Source organism: Chelon labrosus (assembly GCF_963514085.1).
Source record: "Chelon labrosus genome assembly, chromosome: 6".
Lineage (NCBI taxonomy): Eukaryota > Metazoa > Chordata > Actinopteri > Mugiliformes > Mugilidae > Chelon > Chelon labrosus.
The window spans coordinates 9,569,490-9,596,613 of NC_140342.1; the positions used below are offsets into that span (position 1 = coordinate 9,569,490).

Consider the following 27,124-nt stretch of genomic DNA (forward strand, 5'->3'; position numbering starts at 1 on the left):
CAATCAGATTTTCTTAAGTTTTCGGGTTGTCAGACAAACTGACAAAACCTGTTTTTTGTCATAGCGCATCCACTGACGCGATCCTGCGCGTATACCGTCGAGTTATTGTGCTGGTTGCTCATCTCTGAAAATTATGATTGTGTCAAGCTAACAAACACGAGTAATTAGAACGTGTGCTACATCTTTCACAATAAAAGTAGTTTTATTTTGGCAACTCCAAGAGACGCAACGTCCTGTGTCATCCAAAAATTAACCGTCAGCGCCACTTAATGCAGTGGCGCCAACACGTGGCCACAATTTATATAACGTTTTGCCCCTATTTATTTTATCCACAGGACTCGTGAGTAATGCAGAAAGCGACATATCACAACATATCAACTGGAGACACAACTTCCGGCCACCCCCCTTCTCCCCCCCAAAAAAAGAAAGCCCATACCATCATTTACTGCTGTGGTGCCAACGCCACAATGTGGACACCTATATGAAATCACGATTGTTGTTTTTTTTTGTGTGTGTGTGTGTGTGTAAACACATTTCATGTTCGAAAAACGTCTAACCTCAAACAAGTAAGACTGATATTACCGCTAGTTTTACCCGCACCACTCAGATGATAGTAACGCAAGCTTCCGCTGCATCTTTCACAATAAAAGTAGTTTTATTATGGCAATTAAATAAAATCTTTCAGCACCACTATCTTGTAGCGCCGTAAAGTGGCCACAATTTGCACAATTTTATGAAACAACTTTTGGTCTTTTTGTATAAACACATTTAAATTGCGAAAATATTTATTAAAGAGGCTTGTAATCCAGTTAGTTATATTTCTATCCACACCACTAGAGAAAACTCCACAGAAAAGGTGCTCGACTAAAAGAAAATCTTATGCTTCTTTAAAGGGGCGGATATGCTCCGCTTGGTTAATGCCCTGCCTACATTTTCAAATGTTTGAAAAAAAAGGTGAAGGCAGCGGCGACAGCCAGCAGCAGCGGTCGTTTAAGCGCTTCCCATAATGCACTCCCCGTTCATCAGCGGGAAACCAAAATGGCGAACGTGCTGGGGGAAAATGAGCCGTTTGTTATTTTCTGAAGAAGGCACAACCCCAGCAAGTTTTCGAGAAAGCCTTCTGCAATAAATTCAGCAGCAGGAGGAGCGGGATAATAGCGCCACGCCTATCGAGTTATTTTGTTGTACAAGTCATTTGTTGAACCGGAGGTGACCGAATGAGGTATTGTTGTCATCATGTTTTCCTCCCGTTGGGGGGGTGTGGGTCCGACGGTCAGCGACCTGGCCGGGGTTAGGGCTCTGCGTGGGCATTAGTCGTGCTATCAGCCTGGCCTGCTCGCTAATGCATGTAGGAGACGTTATTTAAGTTTGCACGAGTATCTCAGTCTGTCCCGTTATCTTCTCTCATGTCTGGTATTGTCCATGCTCTCTTATTATCCGAACAAAGAGAACCTCAGACTGACGGCCAGTGGCTAAAAGGCAAGAGGAGAAAATTATCTGATTTAACTTAATGGACAGCATTTCTTAACAGAACATAAACATATCAAATTCTACATTTGCATAATTAAACTGACCACCCTCTTATATTTACAATTTAATACCAGTGTTTAGAAGTTTTCTTTATTTACAGCGATCGAAATGTCCAGTTATGGCCTTGAGCCATCTCACTCAATACCTGGTGGTGGTTAATTACCAATTAGCACTAATTATGAGTATAGTCACCTGTTGTTGGTAGCCACTAGAGGGGAAGTGGCATGTGCTTCACTCACTTTAACCAAGTTCTTCTGTTACCAAACAGTGTAATGTTGTAATTTCCCCATTACACATACACGGGACATTTTTTTGTAATAGATTTACAGATATCTGTGCATGTAATTCACAGCGGCTGTTATCACTTTCATAGAAAATTCACCACTATCCTTGGTTATAGTATTAATTTATAGTAACAGGCTACTGATTTTTTTATTTTTTTTTTTGGCAATAGAAGAAATGAAAGGTTTCTCAAACAAATGGAGCATGGTTTCATCTGCACTTGTCTATATACTTGATAGTTTAACAGTCAGCAGCACACAGATGGTGAACAACTCAGGGTTGTGAAGACAAAATCTCGCCATGTTTCATTGCCCCTCACTGTTTTTCAGAGACCAGGGGGTTGTAGATCACCTGTCTGTCCATCACAGAGGTCACCCCCAGCGGCAGCAGCAGGCTGTGTCCCTGTCCCCGACCAGCCTCTCTGCCAGGGGACAGTATGGAGAAGACGACATGTCTGACAGGTTTACAGAGGGACAGGACGTCTTGGCCCGGTGGTCAGATGGCTTGTTCTACTTGGGGACAATCACAAAGGTTAGTGTTGGGCAGGTACACTCACAAGTACAGGACAGTCCTGCATTTAAACTGATCAAATCTGGTCCCAAATTTCTGGGACACGGTGACAGACCAGAGAAATGGCATATTAATGAGTCCGTAGATGCATAAATGTTTACAGTGTGGTTGTATAGTTCATATTACTGAAATACTGATCATTGTACACATACGGTCTGGTAACACGTTTTAAAATTAAATAAATGGCAAGCAAAACATTTGATCTTATAACTTACTGAACGTTTTCAACACTTGTTTCAACAAAATCTTCCCTTGTTCTGAAGATGTGAGATAGCTGTGTGATGGATTTAAGCTTTAAACCTTAGCAGTGTGGCTTTTAGAAACAAGTGAATCTCTGTTTTTGTTTCCATTTCCAGATAGATCAGGACAAGCAGCGATGCTTTGTGGTTTTTGAGGATCGGTCAAAGTCTTGGGTTCTTTGGAAGGACATACAAACAGGTAAGATTTGCATGTTGTGATATTTGAATTTAACTAAATGATGTGGTGATATTCGACAGGAAATGTTAAAGATACATGTGCAGTTTGTTTCCTATAGTAAATGACAGTTTTGCATGATTTATGTTGTGCTGTCCAAAAATGCTGTCTGCTTTCCTCAGTTAGACTTATCTCCTACCTCTAGTCACTGGCAGTTAACTGTCTGGTGTATCAGTACAGCAGCAGTGCACTGCTTATGTGTAAAGATGATTACAAAAAAAAGATACGGAGAGGTTTTCAGTTAAAGTGCAAATATAAGGAAATGTTATTGAAAGAGATCTTCACAAACTAGCCTGTACAAGTCTCTCTCTAAGCTATCGGGTTAATCTTTTATGTCTACTTTTCTCATCTGCAGAAACCCATAGAAAGTCTTTAACCAAAATTGGTTTAAAATCATGGAAATGTCATGTGTACAGTCCCTGATATTTATTAATTAACATTAAACTGAGCCAGTCCCTCTCTTCATTTACTTTCTAATCTGCTTAAACACTGCTCCTCTCTTTTGCTCTTTTTCCTTCTTCTTGGATGAATCGGTTTGAATGTTGTTTACAATCGGTAAGATGCACTTGTTGCATATTATGCCTTTAAATCCTGAAATATTAACTGATCTTGTTTACTCAGGATAATCCACTGACCTAATGGTACACATTTTTTTGTAAAAGTCAAAGTAATGGCCTTCATTGTCACTATCTGAGATGTTTGGTTAGCTTTTACTTATCTACTTTTGCATTTAAGTTTTTGCTCTAATTACGTCTGTCTGTTTCAGGGGATGAAGATGATGATGATGATGATGACGATGACATTGTGTGCTCCATATGCCAGGATGAAACTTCAGAGGAACCCAATGAGATTGTCATTTGTGACAAGTGTGGACAAGGTATCGTTCATTGTCTCGGATGTGTTTTCTCTCTCAGTGGCTGCACAAGCACAGAAAATGAAACCGTCCTTTGCCTCATCTTCCCTTCTCTGCGTTGCAGTGTTTTCAGCAGAAGTAAATCCAATTTAACACCTTTTAGCTCGAACTCACCAAAAAGGCACAGAAATCTCAGTCCTGACTAGAATATTAGGGTCATTACACAGACGGCAGTTGATGCTTACAGCGGTGTAGAGCACTCATGTTGGTTACAAAGAAGTCCCTGCGTAGATCTATTACAGAAGTATAAATTAAGCATTGAATAAAACCTTGCGTTTATTTATACAGTATAACTTGTATTTAAACAACCAGTCTTAATGGTTATCCATTCTGTCTTTATTATAGACTTTGCTCTATTCGGTGTCCAACAGAGTAGTTTGGTATTTACCATAGACAGCACCTGTTTGTAAATGTCTTCATTGTCTTTTAGGCTATCATCAGCTGTGTCACTCTCCCATCATTGATGCTGCTGTCATTGACTCTGATGACAAGTGGCTTTGCTCAGAATGTGACCTCGCCTCTATACCTAAGGTACAGCTTTTGTTCTTAGTGTAAATACTTAAATCCTTTGGTGGTATATATTTCTTTGTTTAAATGAGCGTCATTTGATGCGGACAAAGCTATGCTTGTGTATACGTAGTTAATTGTTGGGAAAATCATGCTTTCTGTCTGTGGTTTACAGAGGATGAGCGGGCATAGAAGAGGAGCCTCTGTTAAAAGCTTTCTTAAGCAAGAGCAGCAGCAGCAACACACAGAGATTCACCTGTCCTTCCCATACGCCCTGAATAAACTGGTTTGGGACCAGAGTCACAAGACTAACATGCAGCAGTGCTACTGCTACTGTGGCGGTCCAGGAGAGTGAGTTGATGTCACATGCTTCCCTTCATAGCCGTATAATTAATATTGTGTATCTTGGCGCAGCTAAACTCTTACTGTCTCTTTGCTTGTAGCTGGTACCTGAAGATGCTGCAGTGTAACAGGTGTCGGCAGTGGTTCCATGAAGCCTGTCTCCGTTGCATACAGATACCGTTGCTCTATGGAGACAGGTGCTAATACTTAATACTTTTATACCCTCAAATCCGGATCTGGTCACAGTTTAAGGGACAGTTAAGACTCTTTATTACATTTTATTTATATATATATATTTTATTTTAGTGGGAATCACTTCAAGGTGTGTTGTTATAACTTGTGTTATTATATGTCAGAACACATTATGTTGTATAATTTTCACACTTCAAGTAGTCTTTTGTTTATAAAAGCTTGCTAATGGTGCGATGTGTTTTTTTGCCTTCAGGTTTTATGTGTTTATTTGTTCCGTTTGCAATGGTGGACCAGAGTACCTCAACCGGCTGCCTCTCAGCTGGTAAGTTGTGTGTTTATCCTTGACAAACACTACCTTTTTTTTTTTTTAAACTGTGCAATTCGTCTCCTTTTTAAAGTAGTGATTTTTAAACATAATGTCACGTTATTTGATTTGTTTTATGGCCTTTTAGAAACCGAGTCATAATACATGGCTTTTATGAAAATGTTTCAGGAAGGATGTCACACACCTGAGCCTGTACAACCTGAGTGTGATTCACAAGAAGAAGTACTTTGACTCTGAGAGGGACCTGATGGTTTACATCAACAATAACTGGGAACTACTGCAGCTAGGCGAGGCAAGGACACCTGTAATACAGTTGCTGATTTCAGGCTGACATACTACATTTTATTATCATTGAAAGTTATTTTTCTTGTAATAATTAATATTTGATTTAATATCTTGGTGTATTACTTGGATTTGGCAGAGCATGTTAGGAATTACATATCAGTGCACCAGTTCAAGTCAAGTTGAATGGAGGCCAGAATACCACATTATTATCCTGTCCTAGAGGGTTAATTGTTTCTAAATTATAAACACCTGGTGTCCCAAATTGGATTTTGGAACCATATGGCCTTCATTTCCAGAAGTAATTATTTTGTTTTTCCTGTTCCTGTACCTACAGCTCGCCAACACTCCAAGTTCAGAGCGTTATTTAAGTGTTCTGGAGGCACTAAACAACAATCGCTGCATGTAAGTTAAACTTCCAATTGTTGTTTTTGTTGTTGTTTTGTGTTCTCTTATCTTTGTCAGTATTTTCACAGACCCACTATTAAACAACTAAAGGGTTAATAAAAGATTGTGATTCTGATGCGATTCTCCTCCACTTAGTACATATTCTCCTGTCTCACCAGGTTCATGTCAGGGAAGGAGGTAAAAAAGAAGAAGCACTTGTTTGGCCTAAGGATCCGCTTCCCTCCTGCTCCCCCAAACTGTGACGAACCCACAGGCAGAGTGATGAAGGCCTCACATGAGATCACCATCAAGGGATGCAAGCCCACCAAAGGCCTTTCTGGCATGAGGCAAGACATAAAAGTTAAATATTTGATAATGCTTAAGTTAGATAATCTTAGTAAATTCTTCTCCTTGGCCCTCTGTTTTACCAGTTGGGTTCTAAATGGTTCAAGGTGACGAAAATGTTTGGATTGGGTCCAACACGGAGAGAGAGAGAGAGAGAAAGCAATAATTGGGAACCACAGACTGACTGCCATTTAACCAAATCAGATTTGTCCACAGTCCACTAAAAATACTTGTTTTTGCCACTGAGGGGCTCATATTTTTATTATGTGTCTGGAAACATTGTGGAAAGGATTCCTAGAGAGATAGATGTGGGTTTCACGTGTAACAGAAATCTCAGTCAGTTGGGTGGTCTCAGTATAGGTGTAATCTCAGTGTCTTGACAGCACTGTAAAAGTGAATGAAAGTTGGAGAGAGACATAGTATTGAATCGCGGCATCAAAATGACATGCCACACTTTGCAAAGCTGTCACGTTTAGGGCACGTGGACACTCAAATAAAGCTGTGGTAAGAATTTATTCTAATTCCTGCTCAAATAGTAGGTGCACTGACAGGGTTGTTACTGTTGACACCAGAAGAAGAAAAGCAAACAAGAAGGTCTATCTCTATATAGATCCTTTCTTTTATGTCAGACACAATCTTAGCTGGAACGAGCACTTGAAGTGGACTGAGGACTAAAGTCCTGTTTAATTACATTGCAGCTGCTTTGCAGTTGCCAGTTGTAGTGTTCTTGTTCAACTGGATTGTTACTAAACATTGTTTTCCCTTTTTAATCATCTAGACTGAAAAAGACGAGGAAATGGGTGCAAGATTTTAAAATACAAGAATTAACTTTTGAGTCAAGGTTTCTCAAAAACATAAAATATGAACTGACACTGCATCTGGTACATATTCATAACACCCTCAGTATATGATGCTATTGGATTAATGGCATACACCTGATATGAAAAAAATAAATAAAGCAAGAGTGTACTAAAAGTTAAATAAATAATAAAATATGCTGGGTTTTGAAACTGTCCTTCACATTAATTGTTTTATCATGTGTGACCATGTTATTTAATGCACAGCTGCTGTTAGTTGTTAAACTGTCAACTGTTGGTATTATTGCTCTAGAAGTCCCGGTGCTATAACCAATGGCACAGAGAAGAAGAAGAAAAAGAGGAAGCAAGGAGCGTGTTCTGTGGAGTCTCTGGCTAAACGACAACGCTCCGTTGAGCTCTTGTCCCAGGTGTGTGTCTGTGCATTGCTGTATGTCTTAGTGGCCATGAGCTGGGTATGTACATATTTTAAGAACTTCATATAGCCATTCTTGCAGGAAGACATTAACCTTTTTTATATGTTGAGAAAATTAACCCTTCTGAGAAATGCTCTTAATTTTCACTTTGTTTTAACAGGGAATAAGAAAGCCTGTACCACTAGAGCACCATGCATTGGATCATTTAACCTCAATCAAGTAAGTGAGCAGCAAAATGTATTAAGTGGTCAAGATGCCACATTTTATTGGTTACTGTACAGTTGGAGCGACAGCTAATACTTATTACCATCTTTGCTACCACCTTTTTTTTTGTTGTTGTTTTTATCTTCTTGTCTGTCTTTTTAATTTTACCGTGATCAGGAGTGAGAAGTCTCTGCTGTCTTCACAAACGTCAGATGTGGAATCCATAGGAGCACTGAGCACCTCAGAAACTACCTCAACTAGCATTTCAAGACAGTCCAGGTATATCTGCTATGAAATGACAACATTATAATTTGAACAATACACCTACTTGATATCAGCATGTGGGCATTGTTACTGTGAGCACGTTGACATTTAGATCAAAGAAACACCAGCTTGTACAGACTGAAAGAGCCACTCTCGTGGCCATCTTATTTTTTTTTATTTTTTTGTAATTCTCCTCTGTGTACTTTGTTTTTCAAATTAACAGCAGTTTTTTTTTTACTTCCTCTTTTCCTATCAAACCCCCTCCAGCCTCTGTAGTTCCAGCAAGACGCATACAACAGCCAGCATCATGCACGTTTCCTCTCCACCTTTAAAAAGGAAGCGTGGCCGCCCACGACGGGCACTGCAGCCCCCCAACCCAGAGATCCCCCCTCCCAGCCATGCAGACACAAACCCTTCAGCCACAGAGATGCTGAGCAGCCTCCCAGGCCTTCACTCCTCAGACATAGTTCATGGCATGGACCCCAACAGCCAGCTCTCCCACCTCAAAAGCTCCATCAACAGCTATTTCGGAGCAGCAGGGCGCCTGGCTTGTGGGGAAAAGTACAAAGTCCTCGCACGAAGGGTCACCCTTGATGGAAAGGTGCAGTATCTAGTGGAGTGGGAAGGAATCACTGCCTCTTAGACTTTCATGGTCGCCATCACTTCTTTTAACCAGCACCTACAAGAGGCTCAAAGCTGTGCTGAGGACACGTGTATCCAGAGCATTAATTGATACATGACTTTGTTTAGTTTAGACAGGAACACATTTTGCCTGTAAAGCTCACTGTAAAGCCTACTGGTTCAGTGTGGTCCAGTACAATTATCACACATTTATGGAATATTTTCATGTGTTGAAAGATTACAGTTGATACATGAAAAATGAAGTATTGTCATTACATCACACCATGTTTGTGTTATTCTGGTTTTAATGTCCATTATTTGCTTTGAATGTGTACAGAAACCCTCATTTATTCTGGTGTGAATAACTGCTCTGTACTCTGCACCTGTAGGCTTTCAGTGAGCCCTTATAGTGCTTTATTTTTTATCCAGTGATATGCTTTTTATTTCATGACCAATTAAGTATGAAAACTGTGTTGACAGAATGTAGTATCGGATATTAAATACTGTGTCTTGGAGGATAAGAGAGAGGATGTTTTCTTTAAGCATTAGTTGTTTGATAACTGCAATTGTGCAGTGAACAGTTAATGTCACTTCATATTTTTTGTTGGCTAAAAACATGTCCCTTTACAACCATGTACCCCCTCTCTCTCTCTAGTCCCAGATATGAGTACCTCTTGTTGCCTTTTGGCAGGCATATCCTTCATCTCTGTTTTGAAAAGTGTGCTCATTTGTGAGCAGTTAAGGGGGAACTTAAGAAAAAAGACGTGCTGCTGCAAATGTTTATTTTATATAGAACCTATACTACATTTATTACTTTTTTGTCCTTTTCGTGTCTTTTCTGTTGAGCATGGTAAAATTCTTCCTTTAATCTTGGATTCACTTGCACATAACAAGGTGTCTGTTGAGCCGTCATTTCATTTGGAACAGATTATTGGAGCTTTTCATATTAAGTAAGGCAGTATTTCGCATCCATGGTTCTCATATTTTTTTACTTGTTCCAATAACTGTTAAAATTTGTACTTGTGGGTTTCTTATAATCAACCTCCCAAGTTCTCAAGTCTGTACCTTAAGGGGTCTTATTAAATTGTCCATTCTTGAAAATAACTATGTTTTCATAGATTCAATGTCTTTGGCTATCCTTTAAAATAATTTTGATTTGATTAACTAACTTAAATCTTTAAGGACCTAATTTAGTTTTATTTTGTCTGCTAGTTAAAGTGCTGCATAACATGATTGTTGTAAACCCAGTTAACATACAGTTCAGGATTGTTTTGTTCTTTATTTGTGCTGCCTATGCAAATTTTTCCTGGATAAATCTGTTGTTCAGTTTTTTTGATAGAACCACATGACTTGACAAAGAGGAGCTTCAGCATTGTTACTGTGATGATTTGACTCAGGCGTTCAATTTTCCATGTGATGGGTGGAACAACAAATCATGTACAAGAATGCACTTGGACTTTTGGTTTTATGTCAAGTTCACCTTATGGTCTACACTCTCAGGATATGTCCCAAAACTTCACTGCATTGTAGAGGCCAGCATTTGCAGCCTGACTGGAGGTTTTGATACGAGTTGCTCACTCTCTTGTTGGTCAGTGTTTTCATATCATACCCTCGATCATTTTGAATCATTATCGTGTAACATGTGTTTTTAGGTATAATAATTTGTTGCCAATTATACTGCTATACTTCCTTGTTCAAACTGGGTCAGAAAACAATCACTGGAAAACTAAAAAGGCTGTATGTGTCATTACAAGAGGTGAATATTCAGTTAGTATTTAATGTCTCTTTTTGGAGATGTTTCTGCTTTTGTCAAAATGACCCTTATGTCGTGTCTTGTTTGTAGAGATGTATTCAGTGCGTTGGAAGCTTCTCTCTGTTCAGTCTCAGCCCACATGTTGCTACCACTGACTTCCAGCAGGCTTCTGCAGCCAAAGAACATATAACGTCTGCTTTCTCCTTTTGAGATTCTTCTTATTACATTTTTATACATTCATTATATAGGTTGACGTGTTACTTGTGAACCTTTTTTGTTAAAGGACAAATAAAAGCAGATATTTTGAACTGTTTTGGATGTTTAACTGCTACACGAACATTAGCGCCTCCTCTGCTGAAACCCGGCATCACCACTGCACGCGCGCCGTTGTTCGCGGCTACTGTCATTGACAACGCCCTCTACCAATCAGCTCACAGTTAGCTTAGTGTAAACCAATCACAAAGTACGTTGTTAGGAAGTGGGAGGAGACTAGAAAATACAAACTGTTCTGGATACTTTACACTTTGCTGTGTCTTCACTGGGTAACCCGAAACGATTTTTTTAAAGTAGTTAATCGTTAGAAGTACGTACTTTGCGCTTTCATGGCGCCAGTACCACAAAAGTAACATTTCATTTAAAACAAAAACCCCGTCTCTCTGTCGTTTGGTAGCGTTTGTGTTAGAAAGAACGATAATGTGATCTAGCTAGCCACCTGTTGATCCGGTGAGCATCTTTGTTTACATTTAGCAGCTGTAACTATGCTAGCTTGCCTCCAGTTTTCTACTATAATCACAGATGTTTAAACATAACTATAGGACAATGAGTTAGTTGTCGGGTTTCTGGGAAGTTACAACTGTTAGCACAAGTTGAAAATGTTACTTGAGCTACTGAGAGCTAGCCTCGCAGAGAAAGCAGTATTAGAGTTGTGGATTAACGTTAGCTGGAGGTGCTCCCCATATCGGTCTAATGTTTGAGGACGACGAGGAATTAACCAGTGATCTGGTCAGTTTGAGGAATCTGCTTCGATTAACGGAGCTCAGCCTGCAAAGTGTGGGACAGAAACTGAGGTGAGATGAATGTAATGACAAGAACCTGGACCAGGATCAGATGTACTGTAGGTCGCTACAGCACCAGTTGTACGACTGTCAGTAGTCAAGTAGTTTGATGCTGTATTTAACCTTTCCATTCCCCTTTCTTGATGTCCTCCTATAGTCATTCTGGGTGTCCTCAGGATGAGAGGTGTCTTCAGCAGAGTCCTGACCACCTGATCTTACAAGACCAGGAGACATCTGATGTTCCTCTGTCCCCATCTGTCTGTGTTTGCCAGGAGAGGCCTCTCAGTGTGACGGCTGACAGGCGTGCTGCAGCTGGCAGTCCACTCTCTTCCAGCTCTATGGTGAGAAAATATCCATCCAGATATACAGCCCTGACCTTACACATTCTCTAAATTACATACTGTATGTATGCAATTGAATGAAGCTTGCCGTCTTCCATAAAAAGGTAAAACCACTTTTGTAGGTTGTCAGATTAACTTGTGTTTCTTTTATATACACTCACTTGCTAGTTCATATGGTATACTACTGATAACAAGATTCATTCTACTATAACAGCCCTGCACTAAATCCCCCTTTTTAACGGTTATAATGTTTTGTTTATGTGGAAACAGTCCAGTGTCAGAAATTTGGTAAATCCACTGTATGATCATTTTGGAGGATGTAGTTTGTGGTGCTCTTAAACTGGATTGAATTAGAGTCTGAAGCATTTCTGTTATTTAGTTTGGCTCACTGACTAAAATAGGGCTGTCAAAATAATAGAGACATGTGTTGTTACAACACAATTCAATTCAATAGCACTAGAAATCAGAGCCTCGAAAATGAATCAACAGCTCTCGCTTAAAGCTCATTTAAAACTAATGCTGGATCTGATAACCCTCATGAAGCTAAGATTTAGAGCAGGACTGTTCTATCAGGATGCATTCTGTTCACGAGCGTACCTAATGAACTAGTGAGTGAGTGCAGAAGTAAGTGTTAAGGATTTCATCTTCATGAGGCAGTGTAGTCTGTGCAGGACTCTATATCTGTAAGGACAGGGATTTAATGTTTCCATCTCCAGCTTATAATATTGGTAAAAGTAATGCTTGTAAAAGCATGCTAGGGAATTAATGGGGCTAGTTTAGCGAAAAAGTAAAGAAATACACCAATGCACACCCGTCATTATAAACAAACACCTTTCATTCACACCTGTGTTCTCTCTGTCTCTTCAGTCTGCCTCATTCAAAGCCCAGTCAGTAGAGATGGAGTCTTTTTCTTCACGGAAGAAGGGGGGCTGTGTGCGACAGGAGAATGCCTGCCTGGTTTTCCAGGATGAACAGCTCATCAGTGACCTGGATGCTATGAAGTATGAACTGGCTACCTCTAAATCTCAGGTATACATCTTTACACGGATGGTTTGTTTGAATAAAGGTCCTCTAATCTTAAAAGATTGGATCTCGTGCCTCAGTTGTGTACAGAAGATGAGTATAGTGCAAAATCATTGTTTTGTAATTGAGCATTTTGCTGAAACATCAGGAGAAGAGATTGGACAACAATGACACAACAAATAATATTAAGTATGTCTGTGTAATGAATGTGTTTTACAGATCCGCCACAGAGGTCCCAGGGTTGGGGTTAACAACAGTGTGACAGCCATGAGCGAACAGATTCGTCAGCTTGAAGCAGAACTGGAGGCTCAGGCCAAAGACCTAAAGTAACCTAATGCCCTCCAGACTACACATCATTAGATGTTACTGATTATGGAACTGTTGTCTGACATTTGCATGCACTGTATACTGAATCAGTGTTACGATTACAGAAGTGTTATTGCTAGTTGTCATACTGGGGTTGGCTCAATTGTGGCCATTGATGGTTTACATATAACCTTTACCTTATTTTTCTTGAAACTGTTACATCAACCTCTAGCTGAACACTAGAACTCATTGCCTGTGTTTTCCAGGGAAGCAGAGCTGAGGGCAGACTGTTCTCAGGAAGCAGCAGCTCACAGTGATATAGTGGTGGCGACACTTACTGAAGAGCTGAACGCACTCAGAGAAGAGTTGAACAACAGGACAACACTAGGAAAACGGTGATGTCTCTATCTGTGCCTGGCTCCTGCACATTGTTTTATTTCGGTTTTTACAGTATTGGCCAAACAACATGAAATATAATCTCTTTGTCTTATGATTTTGATTTTATAAAGCATAACATGTAATTATTTTTCTTCAGTGCAATTAAGGGATTGGCTTGAACATTAGATCCCTTTATACATATATTCCATGTCTAGTTTACTTCCCTGACAGGATGGTGTCTACTGTATTTTACTGACTGCATGTTCTACTCCATCTGTGCAGGGCTGAGCAACAAAGGAACCAGGTACTTCAAAATGCAGAGAAACTCAAAGAAGCATTCAAAGACTATAAGTCCACCATTTCCATTAAGCTGAAAAGGGTACATTTATTTAAACCTTATTTATTTCACTGAAAAGTAATTTTTTACATCCATGTTGATGCCTAAAATGCCTTTGTGTTTCTTTAAGGTGATGGAAAGTGAGAGCAGACTTAAAGAGAGTCTTATTGAGTGTGACAGAGAAAAAGAAGAACTGGAAATGAAGTTTACTGTGCTGGAGAGAGAGAAGGCAGAACAGAGCAAAACAATCAGGTACACACAAGAGACTGATTGTCTCATTTCACTGAATCTTTAAACAGTCTCTTAGTATTTGTTTGGAGAGTGAGAAATGAAAAGGAGGGTTTCTGATTGATCATCTTATTTAAAAGGAGAAGCTTTGTTTTGCTGTGTAACAAATTTAATTGCGAGTCTGTCTCCTCATCTGTCTCACAGCCAGCTGAAGGAGGAGGCGAGACATGCCAAGGCTGCGGCAGCTGGCCTCCAAGCCAAAATTAAAGAGGCTGAACAAAAAACCTCACACCTTGAGCGTCAACTTGCGGAGCAAGGTGCAGAGTGCAGGCAGATGGCCTCTGTGCGCAAGGAGCTGGAAGACCTACGGACTCAGACCCACGGCCAGGAGCAGAGGGTGACACAGAGCCTGAGAGAGGCTCAACAGAGCCAGGCAGAGCTGTCCAGTTTGGAGGCCATACTGGCCCTGCTGCATTTACGAGAGGTGGGGTGGTGTAAACACACACACATTGTTGTTATTTGTGTTCCCATGTCATGGGATTTTAGAACTAGAATATTGTTTAAACAGCTGATGTCTCTAATGAATCGTTAGATACTGTCTTAAATAAAGACACAGGTCATATTGAGGAAGTGCGTAACTTAACTCCACGTGGCTACTTTACATACATAAAAATGAACAAATTGCTCATGACCATTTGTTTTAATGAGGGAATTAAACATATTCATTATTTAGATTTTTTAATCAGTCCTTGTTTTGACTATTTGTTTTGTCAGTAATAACCGCTACAAGGACAGAAGATATTACAAGGCTACTACTCCCTAGTTATTAACAGACATCACTTAACGGTGCTTTCAAAATGGCGACTGTGTGTTTTTTTTTCTGAATGAATGAGGTAACTGGTCACTAGTCATCAAACCTAGCTATGGTGCTACAGTAATTGTAGATAACAACTGTGTGTATTCACCACTGACCTTGTGCAGGGGGTGACACGCTTACTGTTTTTTTAACTTTAGGGTGTTATGGGGCCAATCTGTGTCAGTCCTTGCATGTTGCCCACCGTGGACTATTCAGGAACTGCACACCTGCTGAAGCTAAAGCCAGGTAGGCTTAAAACTTCTTGAACGCATCATTTAAGACATATGTTATATATGGTCATTAAGAGCAAGATCTAAACTTTGCTCTAATGTTTTCGAGATTGTACCTCCTCTGCTTTCTCTACTCACTGTCTAGCCTCTGTTGTTCAGACAACTGTTGACTCGTTTGTTTGGACGATAAAGTCACCCTGCATCCTTCTTTGCACTTGAAGAGTTGTGGTTGTATAGCCAAAAAGTTTGGGATAAGCTCTCAGTTATTTAAATCTCAAAATTAAGTTTCTATAGTAATACAGGGCAATAAAACGTATTATTCCATGCCATATGATGTTCCTGAATGTATCTTATTAAAAAACAGAAGCATTCTAGTCCTCTGTGTCTCTTAATCCCTGCAGGTGAAGGCTACCAGCAGCTGCTGCGAGTGCTGCAGGCAAAGGAAGCTGAGAGGATGAAACAGAGTAGCATGATCGAGCGGCTTCAGGAGCGTCTGAGCCGAGCCCAGGAGGAGTACTCCTCCTTGCAGAGCTCCATGGCCCAAAGAGCCTCGCACTACCAGAGCCTTCACACAGAGCTGCTGGACAAAGTCAGCCAAGCCACTGACACAGAGAAAGAGGTAGCGCACTTTTCTAATGTGGCCTAACTCTTTACATTCTTTATTTCTTTGGTTCAACTTTATTTTTTTCTCTTCGCTACTCCTCAGTTAAAGAGAAAAAGTGCGCGAGTTGCTGCGCTGGAAAAACAGTTACAGGAGAAAACCTCAGCTTACACTCAGGCGGCACTGAAAAACACTGAGCTGGAGAATCAACTCTTGGTACAACACCACACTCACCACTGCATGTCACTGCTGTCATGTTTCTTATGTTTTCCAAACAGACTCCATCAAACAACTGTCAAAAACTAAGAGGTGAGTTCTTTCTAATTTCAGGAAAAGACCAACACTCTTCAGCATTACCAGTCACTGATGACCAAAAAGCAAAAAGAGTATCAGCAGTCTTTGGAGACGTGTAAACAGTCGCAATCTCATCAGTTCATGGAGCAACAACACAGAATAGAAATGGTGATCTACAATTCTGTCTTGCCTTCTATCCACTGAACCTCCACAGTGTAATTCTGCTTCACCCTTGGTTACTTTATTCAACAAGTAATGCTGTCATAGGGCTATCTGCGTGATATTGAATATGCTGCAGCCAAAAGCTGATAAAGAGAAAAACAGTACCGGTTGTGACCATGTTTATAGTCAGTAACAGCACTGTTCTTCTCCTGCAGTTGCAGCTGTCTGTGGAAGAGGCTCAGTCTCGGGTTTTGGAGATGGAGCAGGAGTTGAGTTCACTCCAGATGGAGCGGGATGAGGCTCAGAAAGCAGCTCACCTGCTGCAGACCTCTCTGAACCAGCTCAAACAGGTCGGATCATGAGTGCAACTTTTTATCTACTCATTCATAAACCTTACAGCTGTCATTAATTCAATATACTCGCTGTACAGTAAAGGGAATATTGCTGATGAATAGAAAACCAATGTTTTCATTCCATTTCAGAAGAAGCAGACTGAAGACCGACACAATGAGGAGTTGGTAGAGAGATTCAAAGAGCAGGCAGCTCAGTCTGCTGCCAAGGTTTGTGCCAAGAACTGGTGACTAAAACGAAACACAAATAGACTGAACTTTTCCAGTGAAAAAAGACTATCCATCATCTGTGACTTTTGTATAAATCAGGTGTGCGAGCTACAGTCGTCTCTGTCAGCATGTAGAGAAGAGCTGTCCTCGTACCTGCAGCAGATGGAGGAGCTGAAGAGGAGCTATGAGACTGAGCGACAGAAGAAGAACAACAAGGTGCAGTGTTACAATTCAAGGCTCAGTCTGCAAGAAAATTCCTGCACCCCTTTTACTTTTGACTTATGAAGCGTATCTTGTCCCCTATTCCTCCCCATCCAGGTGTCCTCTCTGCAGGAGAAGCTTCACAGTGCCAGCCTGGTTTGTCAGAGCTCCAGCGAGCAGAACCTGCAGCTACAGATTTCTCTCCAACAGCAGCAGACCATGCTGTCTGAGAGCACTGCTCGTGTTTCTGAACTGGAGGAAAGCCAGAGCCAGTTGCACACACAAGTAGGTTAAAGTTTTAAAAACCAAGTTTACTTGAAGATAAACATCTGGAGTACTAAAATGGTGACATGAAGTGGATGGCATGTGGATTGTTTATATTACAACTAGAATGTAATTTAGACCTACAACAATATAGCGGTCAAAACAGAATAAAATCTGCAACTTTAGTTGATTAGATTATTTTTTGATTATAAATGCTAAACGATACCTAGTTCTGGTTTATGCATGTCTCTGATTTCTATCATCTCTAGAAAATCATATTTTAAGCTTTCTGACTCTGTAGTGTGTCTGTGATAATTAGTAGTTTCTTGCAGATGGAGTTAGGAGTATCCATCATTTATTTATATCAGTATAAATTGAAAGGACAAAAGCACTGAAATAATTTTTAGCTTGTGGGCTCCTTTACACATTGATAATAAGATGATCATAACATATGATATGTATGTGTCTGTGTTAAAAAACAAAAAAAAATTCTGATTATATAAATAATTCAAAGATCAAATCTAATAATTTTATTGCACCAAATGTTCTTCTGCGATCAGGCTTTTTCACTGATTCAGGATAATATAACTTAATTTATCCTGACTATTGGATACATATTTTATGTTTTATGGGTATTTGAATTTTTAGGAGTTTCTTTATTTTGTTTTGTTAAGGTTTACAGCTTCAGCCTGTCCCTAACGGGTTAATGTAGAGCAGTTTACTCTGTATTCTGCCAAACACACACTCACTTGCCAGTTTATTAGGTACACTTGTGAAAATGAATCCCTTCTAACAGTCTTGCACTATATCTTATATTCATGAAAGTTATTGTATTCAACATTTGTTTAAAACAACTTTGAGTTTTTAGTCAGTGGGCTAGGCTAAATAACAGAAACACAGACTACATCCTCCAAAAGTATCACCACCTTTCTGACGCTGTTTCAACATAAACTGAACATTAAAACCGTCATGAAGAATGATTTAACGCAGGGCCGTTATATTAGAATGAGCTCATTTTCACTAGTGTACCTAATGAACTGGCAAGTAGGTGTATATGTAAATAAATGGTAAGGAAAAAGAAAACAAAAAAAAAAGAGTAGTCCATAGAATATCTAATATCTGAAGCTTTTATAAAACAACAGTAACTCTTATGTCGACAGTGACATAGGAGTTACTGTTCCATGGCACACAGGAATACACATTTACTGAACAACTTTCATCAATCACGGTCTTGTGGTGAATGTGCACTTTTGCTTGAGGGAAATAGTTGTCTGAGCTTGTGATTTCTTTTATAGTTCAGCACATTTTAACTGCTGGCTGTACTTTGTGTCTTTCGTAACAAACAGAACACTATAGACCCCATTCAGTGTGGAGCCTCTGCAGACAGAGGTCTGGCCTCGGTAACAGATAAGAGATCAAACTGCCTGAAGGGAAAATCTGTCAATAAGTTGTTTTTCATTGTTTTGAGTAGTATGTTTCAAACAAAAGTCAGAAATTGTGGTCCATACTTTTTGCAGTCTACAAAACAAATATTTCCAGGTTTGTAGTGTATAAACAAAAGATACACAAACTGTGTTTCCTGTTCATTTTCATTTATGGGTAAATATAACAGCATTGTGCTGTGTGTCTGTAGGTGTCCAGTCTGGAGCAGCAGCTGGAACGAGCCCGGACGTCTCTGCAGGATGAAGTAAGGTACAGAGAGCAGGACGCCCAGGTGAAGGACAAGAACCTGCAGGAGATGAACGAGCAGAACACTCAACTCTCCGAGTCTGTTGCGTAAGAACACCTGTACAAGGACACTTGCATTAGATAGGAGCAGGAACAGTGGTTAAGATACAAAATCTATTGTATCTGGCTGTTTACAAATTGAGTCTATTATTATCAATGGTGTAATAGATGGGCTTATTAGTGCTATGCTAGATATTAATTCTCCAAACGTGTAGTTCCCCTTCATTTGCAGCTATTTACTGCAGTTTATGTGCAGTTGTATACGTACTTCCTGGGTACTGCAGCATATACAATATACAGCTTCTCAGTGGGACGGTCTCATGATTACACCACAGCCCATATGTCTCTAGGACAGAAGCAACCCCCCTGCCCTCTGTGAATATGTGTATATAAATGGAGATCTTACTTGTTCAAGACTGGGAGATGCAACACTGATGCACTCGGAGTACTTTCTAAAGAGTTGCTGGCTGGTTTCAACGTCAAGTCACTTTGAAAGATAATAGAAATAAGCATGTTGTGTGTTTAAATAGTCAATCAAAAGGCAAATTTGCTTTGCTCAGTTTAGCTTCTGGTACAGTTCTGGATTATTTACTTTCTCTTTAAGTCAACAATGGGAGCCATGCTCACATTGAGGTAAGCAAAAGGACTACAGCATTTAACCTGCTTAATGCTTTCCATAATATTTTATTCTGCATCATGCTCTCAAATAAAATATTATTTTTACTGCTTATTTTAAGTGTACTTTATGTTCTATTTTTCTCTGTGCGTGCTGCAGCCATCTCACATCAGAGATGAAAAAGTGTCGAGAGGAACTGGTGTCTAAAGAGTCAGAGTTACAGAATCTGAGGAGGGACGTCTCCATCAAGACGTCTCAGATCAGTAGCCTGGAGGAGAACCTGCAACACATGAAGAACCAACTCAGCAGCAAGAGCGACATGGGTAAGATGTGCAATTTTGGCATAGTATGGGAGATTTTATGCGCTGGATAAGCTCTAAGGTTTAATGTAATAAATTCATAATCACTCTCTGTCTTATCTTAATCTTCTTCTCCCTGTCGTCCCTTCCAGTCATGGATCTGGAGGAAAAGCTCCATCGCTGTGAAGCAGATAAGCTAAACTGTGTCCAGCAAGTCCAGATCCTGGAGGGGCAGTTGCAGACAGTACAGGGAGAGCTGGCCGACACTCTGAAGCAGCTACGAGAACTCAAGGAGGTTCTACAGAGAACCCAAACCATCTCAGATGAGCGGCAAGCCTCAGTGGAAACGCTGACTGTCCAGCTTAGGTGAGGAAACCTCCAAAATGCTGAGTTGCTCAAATAAGATCCTGCACAGCATCTGACTCATCTGAAACAACATCTGCATTGTACATGTGTGTCACAAACACATCGACACAGTCATGGACATTGTTTCTGGTTCAGGGTCCTATTTACACATTGTTACTGGAATAATGACGTGTGGATTTATCCTGAGGATATTCCTTGTGTTGTGTGAGATGTAAAAAGACGATGTTCTGTTTAGTTTTGTGTGATGTAATTAGTTATAAGCAATTTTCTGTATGAAACACTGACACAGACGAGAACTGTGTACGTACAAAATCACATATACTGTGTAACATAGTGTGAAACTTTTGTACGTCAAGCACTCAAGTGGATGAACACCTATGAATGAACAATAGAGAAAAAATGTGTAGTAGTTCACTGATTGTTACTCTGACCCTTTTTAGATGTTTAGATTTAGTCTTATTGTGTTGCATTGAAAATGAGGAGCACATGCTGGAGTGTAACGGCAGAGACATGAGAACATTTGGTTTAATAACAGTTCTTATGATAGTGGTTACAGTCATACGCTACAGGAACCCGCTATCCACGCAAGAGAGGCTCTCAATTGATTTCTGAGTCACCCATAGTAACACAAATGTTCAACAATAAACTCTTACACAATGTCCTCCGAACACATTCAATCTATTTTTTAAGAACCAGATTTGATTATTGTTATCAGGTCCAGGTATATTGTGTAAAAGTGTGCGTATGACTTTACAGTGAGACCCAGAGGGAGTTGGAGGAGAGAACTCACGAGGTCTTAGACATGGACAGTGCACTGAAGGAAAGACAGGGGGAGCTCCAACAGAGAGCAACGCTGGTACAACACACACGTACACATACATATTTATGCATATTTCATTTAATTTACAGAATGCGTTTTGCTACCATGTCTCCGTTATCTTTCTCATTTTCCCGGCCGTCCTGTCGTCCTCAGCTGGCCCAGCTGGACGTGGCCATCAGAGACCACAAACAGGAGATGGACAGGAAGGTGGAGTTTCTGGAACAGAGCCTGGAAGCCAGAGAAAGAGAGCTGAGGGATGCACAGAGGGAGCACTCGGACAGAAACATGAAGGTCAGGACTCACAGAGAGGGGCCGAACATATTAGAACATATTTTCGTGTGTGCTTTAAAGCAACACTGCAGAAGTTTATATATAAGTAAACATTTGTGTGAATTCATCTAGTGAGGGCCCGAATGTAACAATAATGATAAACCTCTCCATATTTTGCAAAGCAGCTATATACCAGTTTCACACCTATGTTCTGGGATGACATTTCCAAGCTGTCTCACTGATAAAGATGAATGTCTTATGTCAGTAACAATTGTGGGTTGCCAAAGTTGAAGAGGGGATCAACTGATAGCAACATTTATTATCAACCAGCAACCTGGTGTTGTTTGCTGAACACACACACGTGCGCATCCATCTGAACTGCTAAGTATGTTTGATTATTTCATTTCGGAAAGACAAAACTCAATTTCTTCATTGCCCCAGAAGTGGGACACTTTAATTCCTGCCATTGTTTGCATTTTTTTTTTATGTCACTTAGTCGAAGCCTCCACTGGACGGGTAGTTGGCAGAAAGCAGGATACATGCTGCAGCGTTGTGGTTTCTTTTGTTGTATTCCAGCTAGCACAGCTGGGTTTCTCAAAAAAGGGCTTATCCATGTTTCTGAAATTAGAAAATTATGCTTTCTTACTTAAACACAAAAATGTGATATTCCAACAACCCTTTCATAGCCAGAATGCTCAAGTCCTTCTAAATGCCCATAGTGTTTGTGTAATTACTCTCACTGCCAGAAGGGGGAGACATTGTTTCTGCACTGTGACTTTAATATAAAGAAACTCTTTTTATTCCAGTAGCAAAAAAGAGAACTGTTTGATTACTAAGGGGAACCCAAATTGAAAGAACGGGAAGAGAGAAAGTTTGGACAAAACCATTTGTACTAAATGATAATGATAAGAGTGATAAGTGGTGTTATCTCTACTGTACTTTGTCATTGGCAACCTTTGGTGCAATTACTGTACAGCTCTAAACTGAAAATGGCACAATAACCAAGATTAACCCCGTTTTAGTGCGTTGTGCTGCTTGTAATATTTCACTGTGATATATAAATAAAGGATATATAATTCGAAAACATTAAATTAAATTTAAAGTAAAAGCTTGTTAATGGCAAAATGTCCTACACCTTCAAATCCATTGTCCAGCAAATGCCTCCACTGCCTGCACTCATTTATCAACAATCTATTTATCTAATCTTTATGGGGCTGAATTCGGGGCTGTATCCTGCCATGAGGAGGGGCGAGGTTTGCTCCATGTCTACGGGACATGACAGGATGGAAAACATAAAATGAAATTAAGCTTTAAAATTAAATTCAACACTACAATAAGCATTGGATAAGTACCTTAATAAAGGTATAGAGCAACCTGAAATAATCTACAGCTTATCATATAATGACCATGACATCAGATTTTCTGAGATGTTCACAAATATAGCTGTGCTAAGTTTAATAATTGACACTGACACATTTTCTGGAGTTTCCCTCCAACTCAAATAAGGAGTTTATGTTATCCTTGGGTGCTTTCTGTATAAGGCACAGCTTTAATATGAGATGGGAAATTCTGTCATCCTCACGGCCGAAGCAAGGACGTGCAAATGTTAACTCACCTTAGGTTTGTAGTTATGTTATGTTGAAACTTCATAATACTATGATAATTCTGTGTGATGGAAAAAAAATCTATACACTTTCACCTTTGAGGGTAATATAGTCTCATATAAACAGTTTGTAAACCAGTAGAGGACATCATGAGGCAACTCAAGATCTATAGATTTGGTTCAGAGCAGTTTAAAAAAAATATATATATATATAAAATAAATAAATAAAGGCAGAGACCAGGAATTAAAATTGTCTTACGATTTACATAATTACATGGTGCTGATGTATGTTCCTGTGTTTGTGTGTGTGGTGTCAGGAGTCTCAGGAGCTCAGCCAGCAGCTGTGTGTTTGTCAGCAGAAACTTCAGAAAGTATCAGAAGAGCTTGAAGAAACTCAGCTTCATCGTGAGACTCTGAACAGAGAGCTGGACGCTGCCAAGCTCCTGACAAAAGAGACGGTAAAGTCAAAGCACGGTTTATTATAATTAATTCACGACTCATGGTGAAATCCATTAGCTATACATGCTTATGTGTTAGGGGATATGTGGGAATCTTTTCCTAGCACAGAACACACCACTGGCAGAATGGAGTAAAGGGACGTTTACACTTTGCGCACGTGCCGCTAGTGTTAATCTGGACATGCATGGGTGTCTTTGCAGGAGGCCCAGCTGTGTAGTGTGGAGGAGGAGCTGACTTCGAAGGAGGCGCGTTGGAAGCAGTTGGAGTCCAGACTGCAGGGCATGGTCTCCTCCTTAGAGCAGGAGCTGGAGCTGGAGAGGGAGCAGCACAGCAAGGAGGTACAGCAGTGTCAGCTTCCTTCATCTAACCATTAAATGTTTTGATAGTGGTAACTAAATGGAGGCTGAATGATTCTGGTTGGAGGCTCTGTTGAGACTTTTTTTAGATGAACCTCTTCCATGTGTGAGCTTCAACTTTGCCCTTAGATCTGTATTTAATCTACTGACTGAGGTTTTAATGTGACGCTGTACCCGGTGCTGTCATTCTGATAATGCCTCTGTCAGTATGTTCTCTGTTTGTAATGAAGAAGCTGTGGGTTTTCAGCCTTTGAGGTTGTTGCTCTTGTTCGTCATCATGTCCGTGACTGATTTCTTTTCCTCTTTTTAAATAAAGGAAGTTCTTATTAGTTCCTAATTTTTCCATCTTAAGTCTCTTTTTTCCTTTTAATCATCTCATATATTTCAAATACCGCTAAGAACACAATCTTTACACTTACTTTGTGTAGATCAAAGTGGAATATTTCTATTATAAGGACATCAATGAAACTACACTGGCCAGTGTATTGGGAACATCCACATACCTAAACCTCACTCGTCTGTTTTCCCTCCATTTCCAGCTGGACTCTCTGCAGCAGACTCGGGGCCAGCTCCTCAAAGTCTCGGAGCAGATCTCCTCCACCATGCGCTCCTCTCAGGAGCAGCTCACCGTAAAACTTCAGCAGAGCCAGGCCCAGCTGGAGCAGCTCAAGACCGAGCTGGACTGCACCAAAGCCCAGCTGGACCAAAGTACGACCGAGCTGGATTGCACCAGGGACAAAGTCAGTCAGCTTCAAACACAGTTGGACCAGAGCCAGGCTCAGTTTCTTCAGATTAAAACCCAGCTGGAGCAGAGCAGGACTCACTGTGAGCAGACCAGAGCCCAGAACATCCATCTACATACCCAGCTGGAGCAGATGACTGTCCAGTTAAATCAAACCAGGGTGCAGGCCGCCCAGCTGCAGGCTCAGCTCCTCGCCTCTGAGAAGTCTGTCGAGACCTCCAACGATTCCCTGCTCATCAAGGTACATTTTTTTTTTAGTTCATGTAATCAAAGTGACATAATGGAAGTTCTGAATTTTGTTACCTTTCTCATCTTCTGACAGGAGTCTGAGGTAACTCGTCTCCAGGCCAGGATCTCCAGTCTGGGACGAACTGCTGACCGACAGAATCTGTACAATCACACTCTCTCTCTCCCTGCTCTGCACAACTTCACAGACGCTCCAGAGCGCTCTCTCTCCGCTCGCTCTCCGCCTTCATCCCCTAAAAGGCCGCAAACAACAGCCCACTCCCCCTCGCGTGTTCACCCAGCACACCTACGCTCCCCTACACACAGACAAACCTGCTCATCACCTCCTGCTCACCTGTCCGAGGGCCACCAAACATGTGACTGGCTGCAGAACAGCAGCACCAACTCCTCCCTGGACCTCCCCCTGAGCCTGAAGGCCACACTTAAGGAGGCTTTGAGCAAGCAGCCGTGGGAGTCCTCCTCTGCTTCCGTTTCCTCTTTCCAGGACTCTGTGGACTACAGCTGGCAGGGCCTCAGCGCCACAGACGCCACAGCAACGTCTGACCTCTCTTTCAACCCGCTCACGTACATGGTGGACAAGCAAAGCGACAGAAACCCCGACGTGGAGGATACACTGATGCAGGAGAGAGGAGATGAGCTGCTCGGCGAGTCAAGGAGGGAGTCTGTGAGCACTCTAGTGGGTCAGGAGGAGGAGGAGGTGGATATGAGTTCACTGACGGGAATGCTGAGGTTTGTTAATCAGACGTTGGCCATGCAGGAGGATCCCTCTGTGTGGAGCTCAACACATCTAACGCAGACCTGATGCAGCTCCAGGTAAAAGCACTGTCCTTTAATCGGTGAGTCGAGAATTCATCTGAGGTGGTTTTGATAGTGTGAGATTTTCTGTTGTTTTCTCTTTTATGTCATTGAATATCTTTGGATTTTGGGTTGTTGGTCGACGACACCACGAGCTTCAGGATCACTCTTTTACAATATTAATTGACAAAATTATTAACAGTACAAACTGAACTTCAGCTCTTCAGACACATGGCTCCACTAATGTTACTCTATAAACTGGTGTTACTGTAAGGATGTCTGTTTAATAGAAGCATCATTTGTTAGATTAAATATTCACAGTAATGAGTTAATGTTAGAAAAGTTATTATTTATTAACAATAATGTTGTTTTACTAGTGTTCCTCAAAATGCTGCAAGTCAGTGTTAAACATGAGACACAAGACATGTGCAAGAATCTCTAATCTCTAAAATATCTTAAACTGCTTTAATCTCTACAAAAGTTTATCTGTAACGTTGTGTGTTCGTGTAAGACCACGCCACTCACAGGAAAACATGATTAATAAACGTGTTTTCAGGGCTTTTAATACAGAAGTCTGTGGAACGTATATTTATATGAAAGGGGGTTTAATGAAGAGTTGATGGTTTGCTTTGTCAGTGATCTGTGTTTTTATATTTTGTCCCTCGTAGGAGAACAACAAGGAGACCTCAGAGAGAAGAGCTGTTTACACTGGTGGCATCGTAGTGGGTCTGTGTGCATGTGATACGGTCCTGTATTCATTTGTGTCTTTGTTAATCTGATCAAGCTGTCTAGTTGAGGACACCACTACTTTTCCAGGCCTGCTGTGACGTTTCATATAAATGTAGCATTTGTATTTCATGTAGTGTCTTTTCATAGCCGATATTTCTATGCTCTTAAACTGTTTTTAATGAGTTAAGTAAATTAAAGAGATTTTATATATCAGAACATTGTGTGTGTTTTTTTTTTTTTACTTTTTTCTCCAGAGAACCGTGAAGCCCAACTTTCACTAAGATCTGTTTGGATGTTCCCATGCTTTTCATTACCGCTGGGGTCGTGTTACCAGAACAACCGGCTGCTTTCGGTCCAGGACAGGAATGTTTGGCTCAGGACCGTGGAGGGAGTCACGCAGAATTAAAGTGGATTTTGAGCTCATGTCGTTGCATAACAAGGACATCAGAAATATTTGGCTTTTAGAGGGTTTGGGGATTATTATGACTTCTTAAAACACTTTTTACTCATCACATTAAGAGCTAGTAGGAATACACAGGAAGGGAATCTTTTTTTTTTTTAAAGAGCAGCATACTGTTTATGTAACATTTTCCTACTGCGGATTACACAGTTATGTATCTGGTCACGAACAGCTGTCCTGTGACTGTTCAGTTTTCAGTATTTTCTCTTTGGGAAGTTAAATGGTCAGTCAAAAGTGGAACTTTCCCCAGTCTGTTTGTGCTCTCAACCACAATGTGGGACTTTTCCCAGCGCTGGCTTGTCACATGAGCTCCACTATCTCTCTATCATGTTCCTGATGTGTTCATTTCAGTTTAAACTTATAAAAATATTAATGTTTATACTGAAAAGTCAGTGTATCGACCATTTATCAGCTACCTAACTCTACTAGCAGACTATTGCTTACCTTTACATACTCAACTTTAATAATTTTATTAACACTCATGCTTTTCTGCTTCATGTTTTCTTTTCTGATCCAATTGTAACGTCCAATATTTGCCTAAAGTCAGAGACTCTTTGCATGTTCCCACTGGAAACCG

The 27,124-nt window shown here is 40.5% G+C and overlaps 2 protein-coding genes across 2 annotated transcripts; both read left to right on the forward strand.

Annotated features, from left to right (window-relative positions):
• The first annotated feature begins 593 nt into the window (after positions 1 to 593).
• mtf2 (metal response element binding transcription factor 2) lies at positions 594 to 10,562 on the forward strand. The gene is made up of 15 exons (XM_084545861.1): positions 594 to 1,222; positions 2,142 to 2,343; positions 2,739 to 2,820; positions 3,623 to 3,733; positions 4,200 to 4,300; positions 4,452 to 4,627; positions 4,720 to 4,815; positions 5,064 to 5,132; positions 5,304 to 5,427; positions 5,755 to 5,822; positions 5,984 to 6,151; positions 7,260 to 7,374; positions 7,541 to 7,599; positions 7,762 to 7,863; positions 8,116 to 10,562. Exons 1-15 carry the CDS (start codon positions 1,218 to 1,220, stop codon positions 8,489 to 8,491), a joined length of 1,854 nt encoding a protein of 617 aa, XP_084401987.1. The 5' UTR covers positions 594 to 1,217; the 3' UTR covers positions 8,492 to 10,562.
• Positions 10,563 to 10,733: 171 nt separating this feature from the next.
• ccdc18 (coiled-coil domain containing 18) lies at positions 10,734 to 26,954 on the forward strand. The gene is made up of 26 exons (XM_084546161.1): positions 10,734 to 11,289; positions 11,435 to 11,618; positions 12,486 to 12,647; positions 12,861 to 12,967; positions 13,214 to 13,342; positions 13,608 to 13,704; positions 13,793 to 13,914; positions 14,095 to 14,374; positions 14,905 to 14,992; positions 15,378 to 15,595; positions 15,683 to 15,793; positions 15,908 to 16,039; positions 16,249 to 16,383; positions 16,516 to 16,593; positions 16,693 to 16,809; positions 16,912 to 17,079; positions 18,692 to 18,834; positions 19,562 to 19,725; positions 19,854 to 20,067; positions 20,824 to 20,923; positions 21,041 to 21,178; positions 23,078 to 23,218; positions 23,420 to 23,557; positions 24,115 to 24,558; positions 24,640 to 25,399; positions 26,027 to 26,954. The coding sequence occupies exons 1-25, from the start codon at positions 11,189 to 11,191 to the stop codon at positions 25,363 to 25,365; spliced, it is 4,437 nt and encodes a 1,478-aa protein (XP_084402287.1). The 5' UTR covers positions 10,734 to 11,188; the 3' UTR covers positions 25,366 to 25,399; positions 26,027 to 26,954.
• The last annotated feature ends 170 nt before the right edge of the window (positions 26,955 to 27,124 follow it).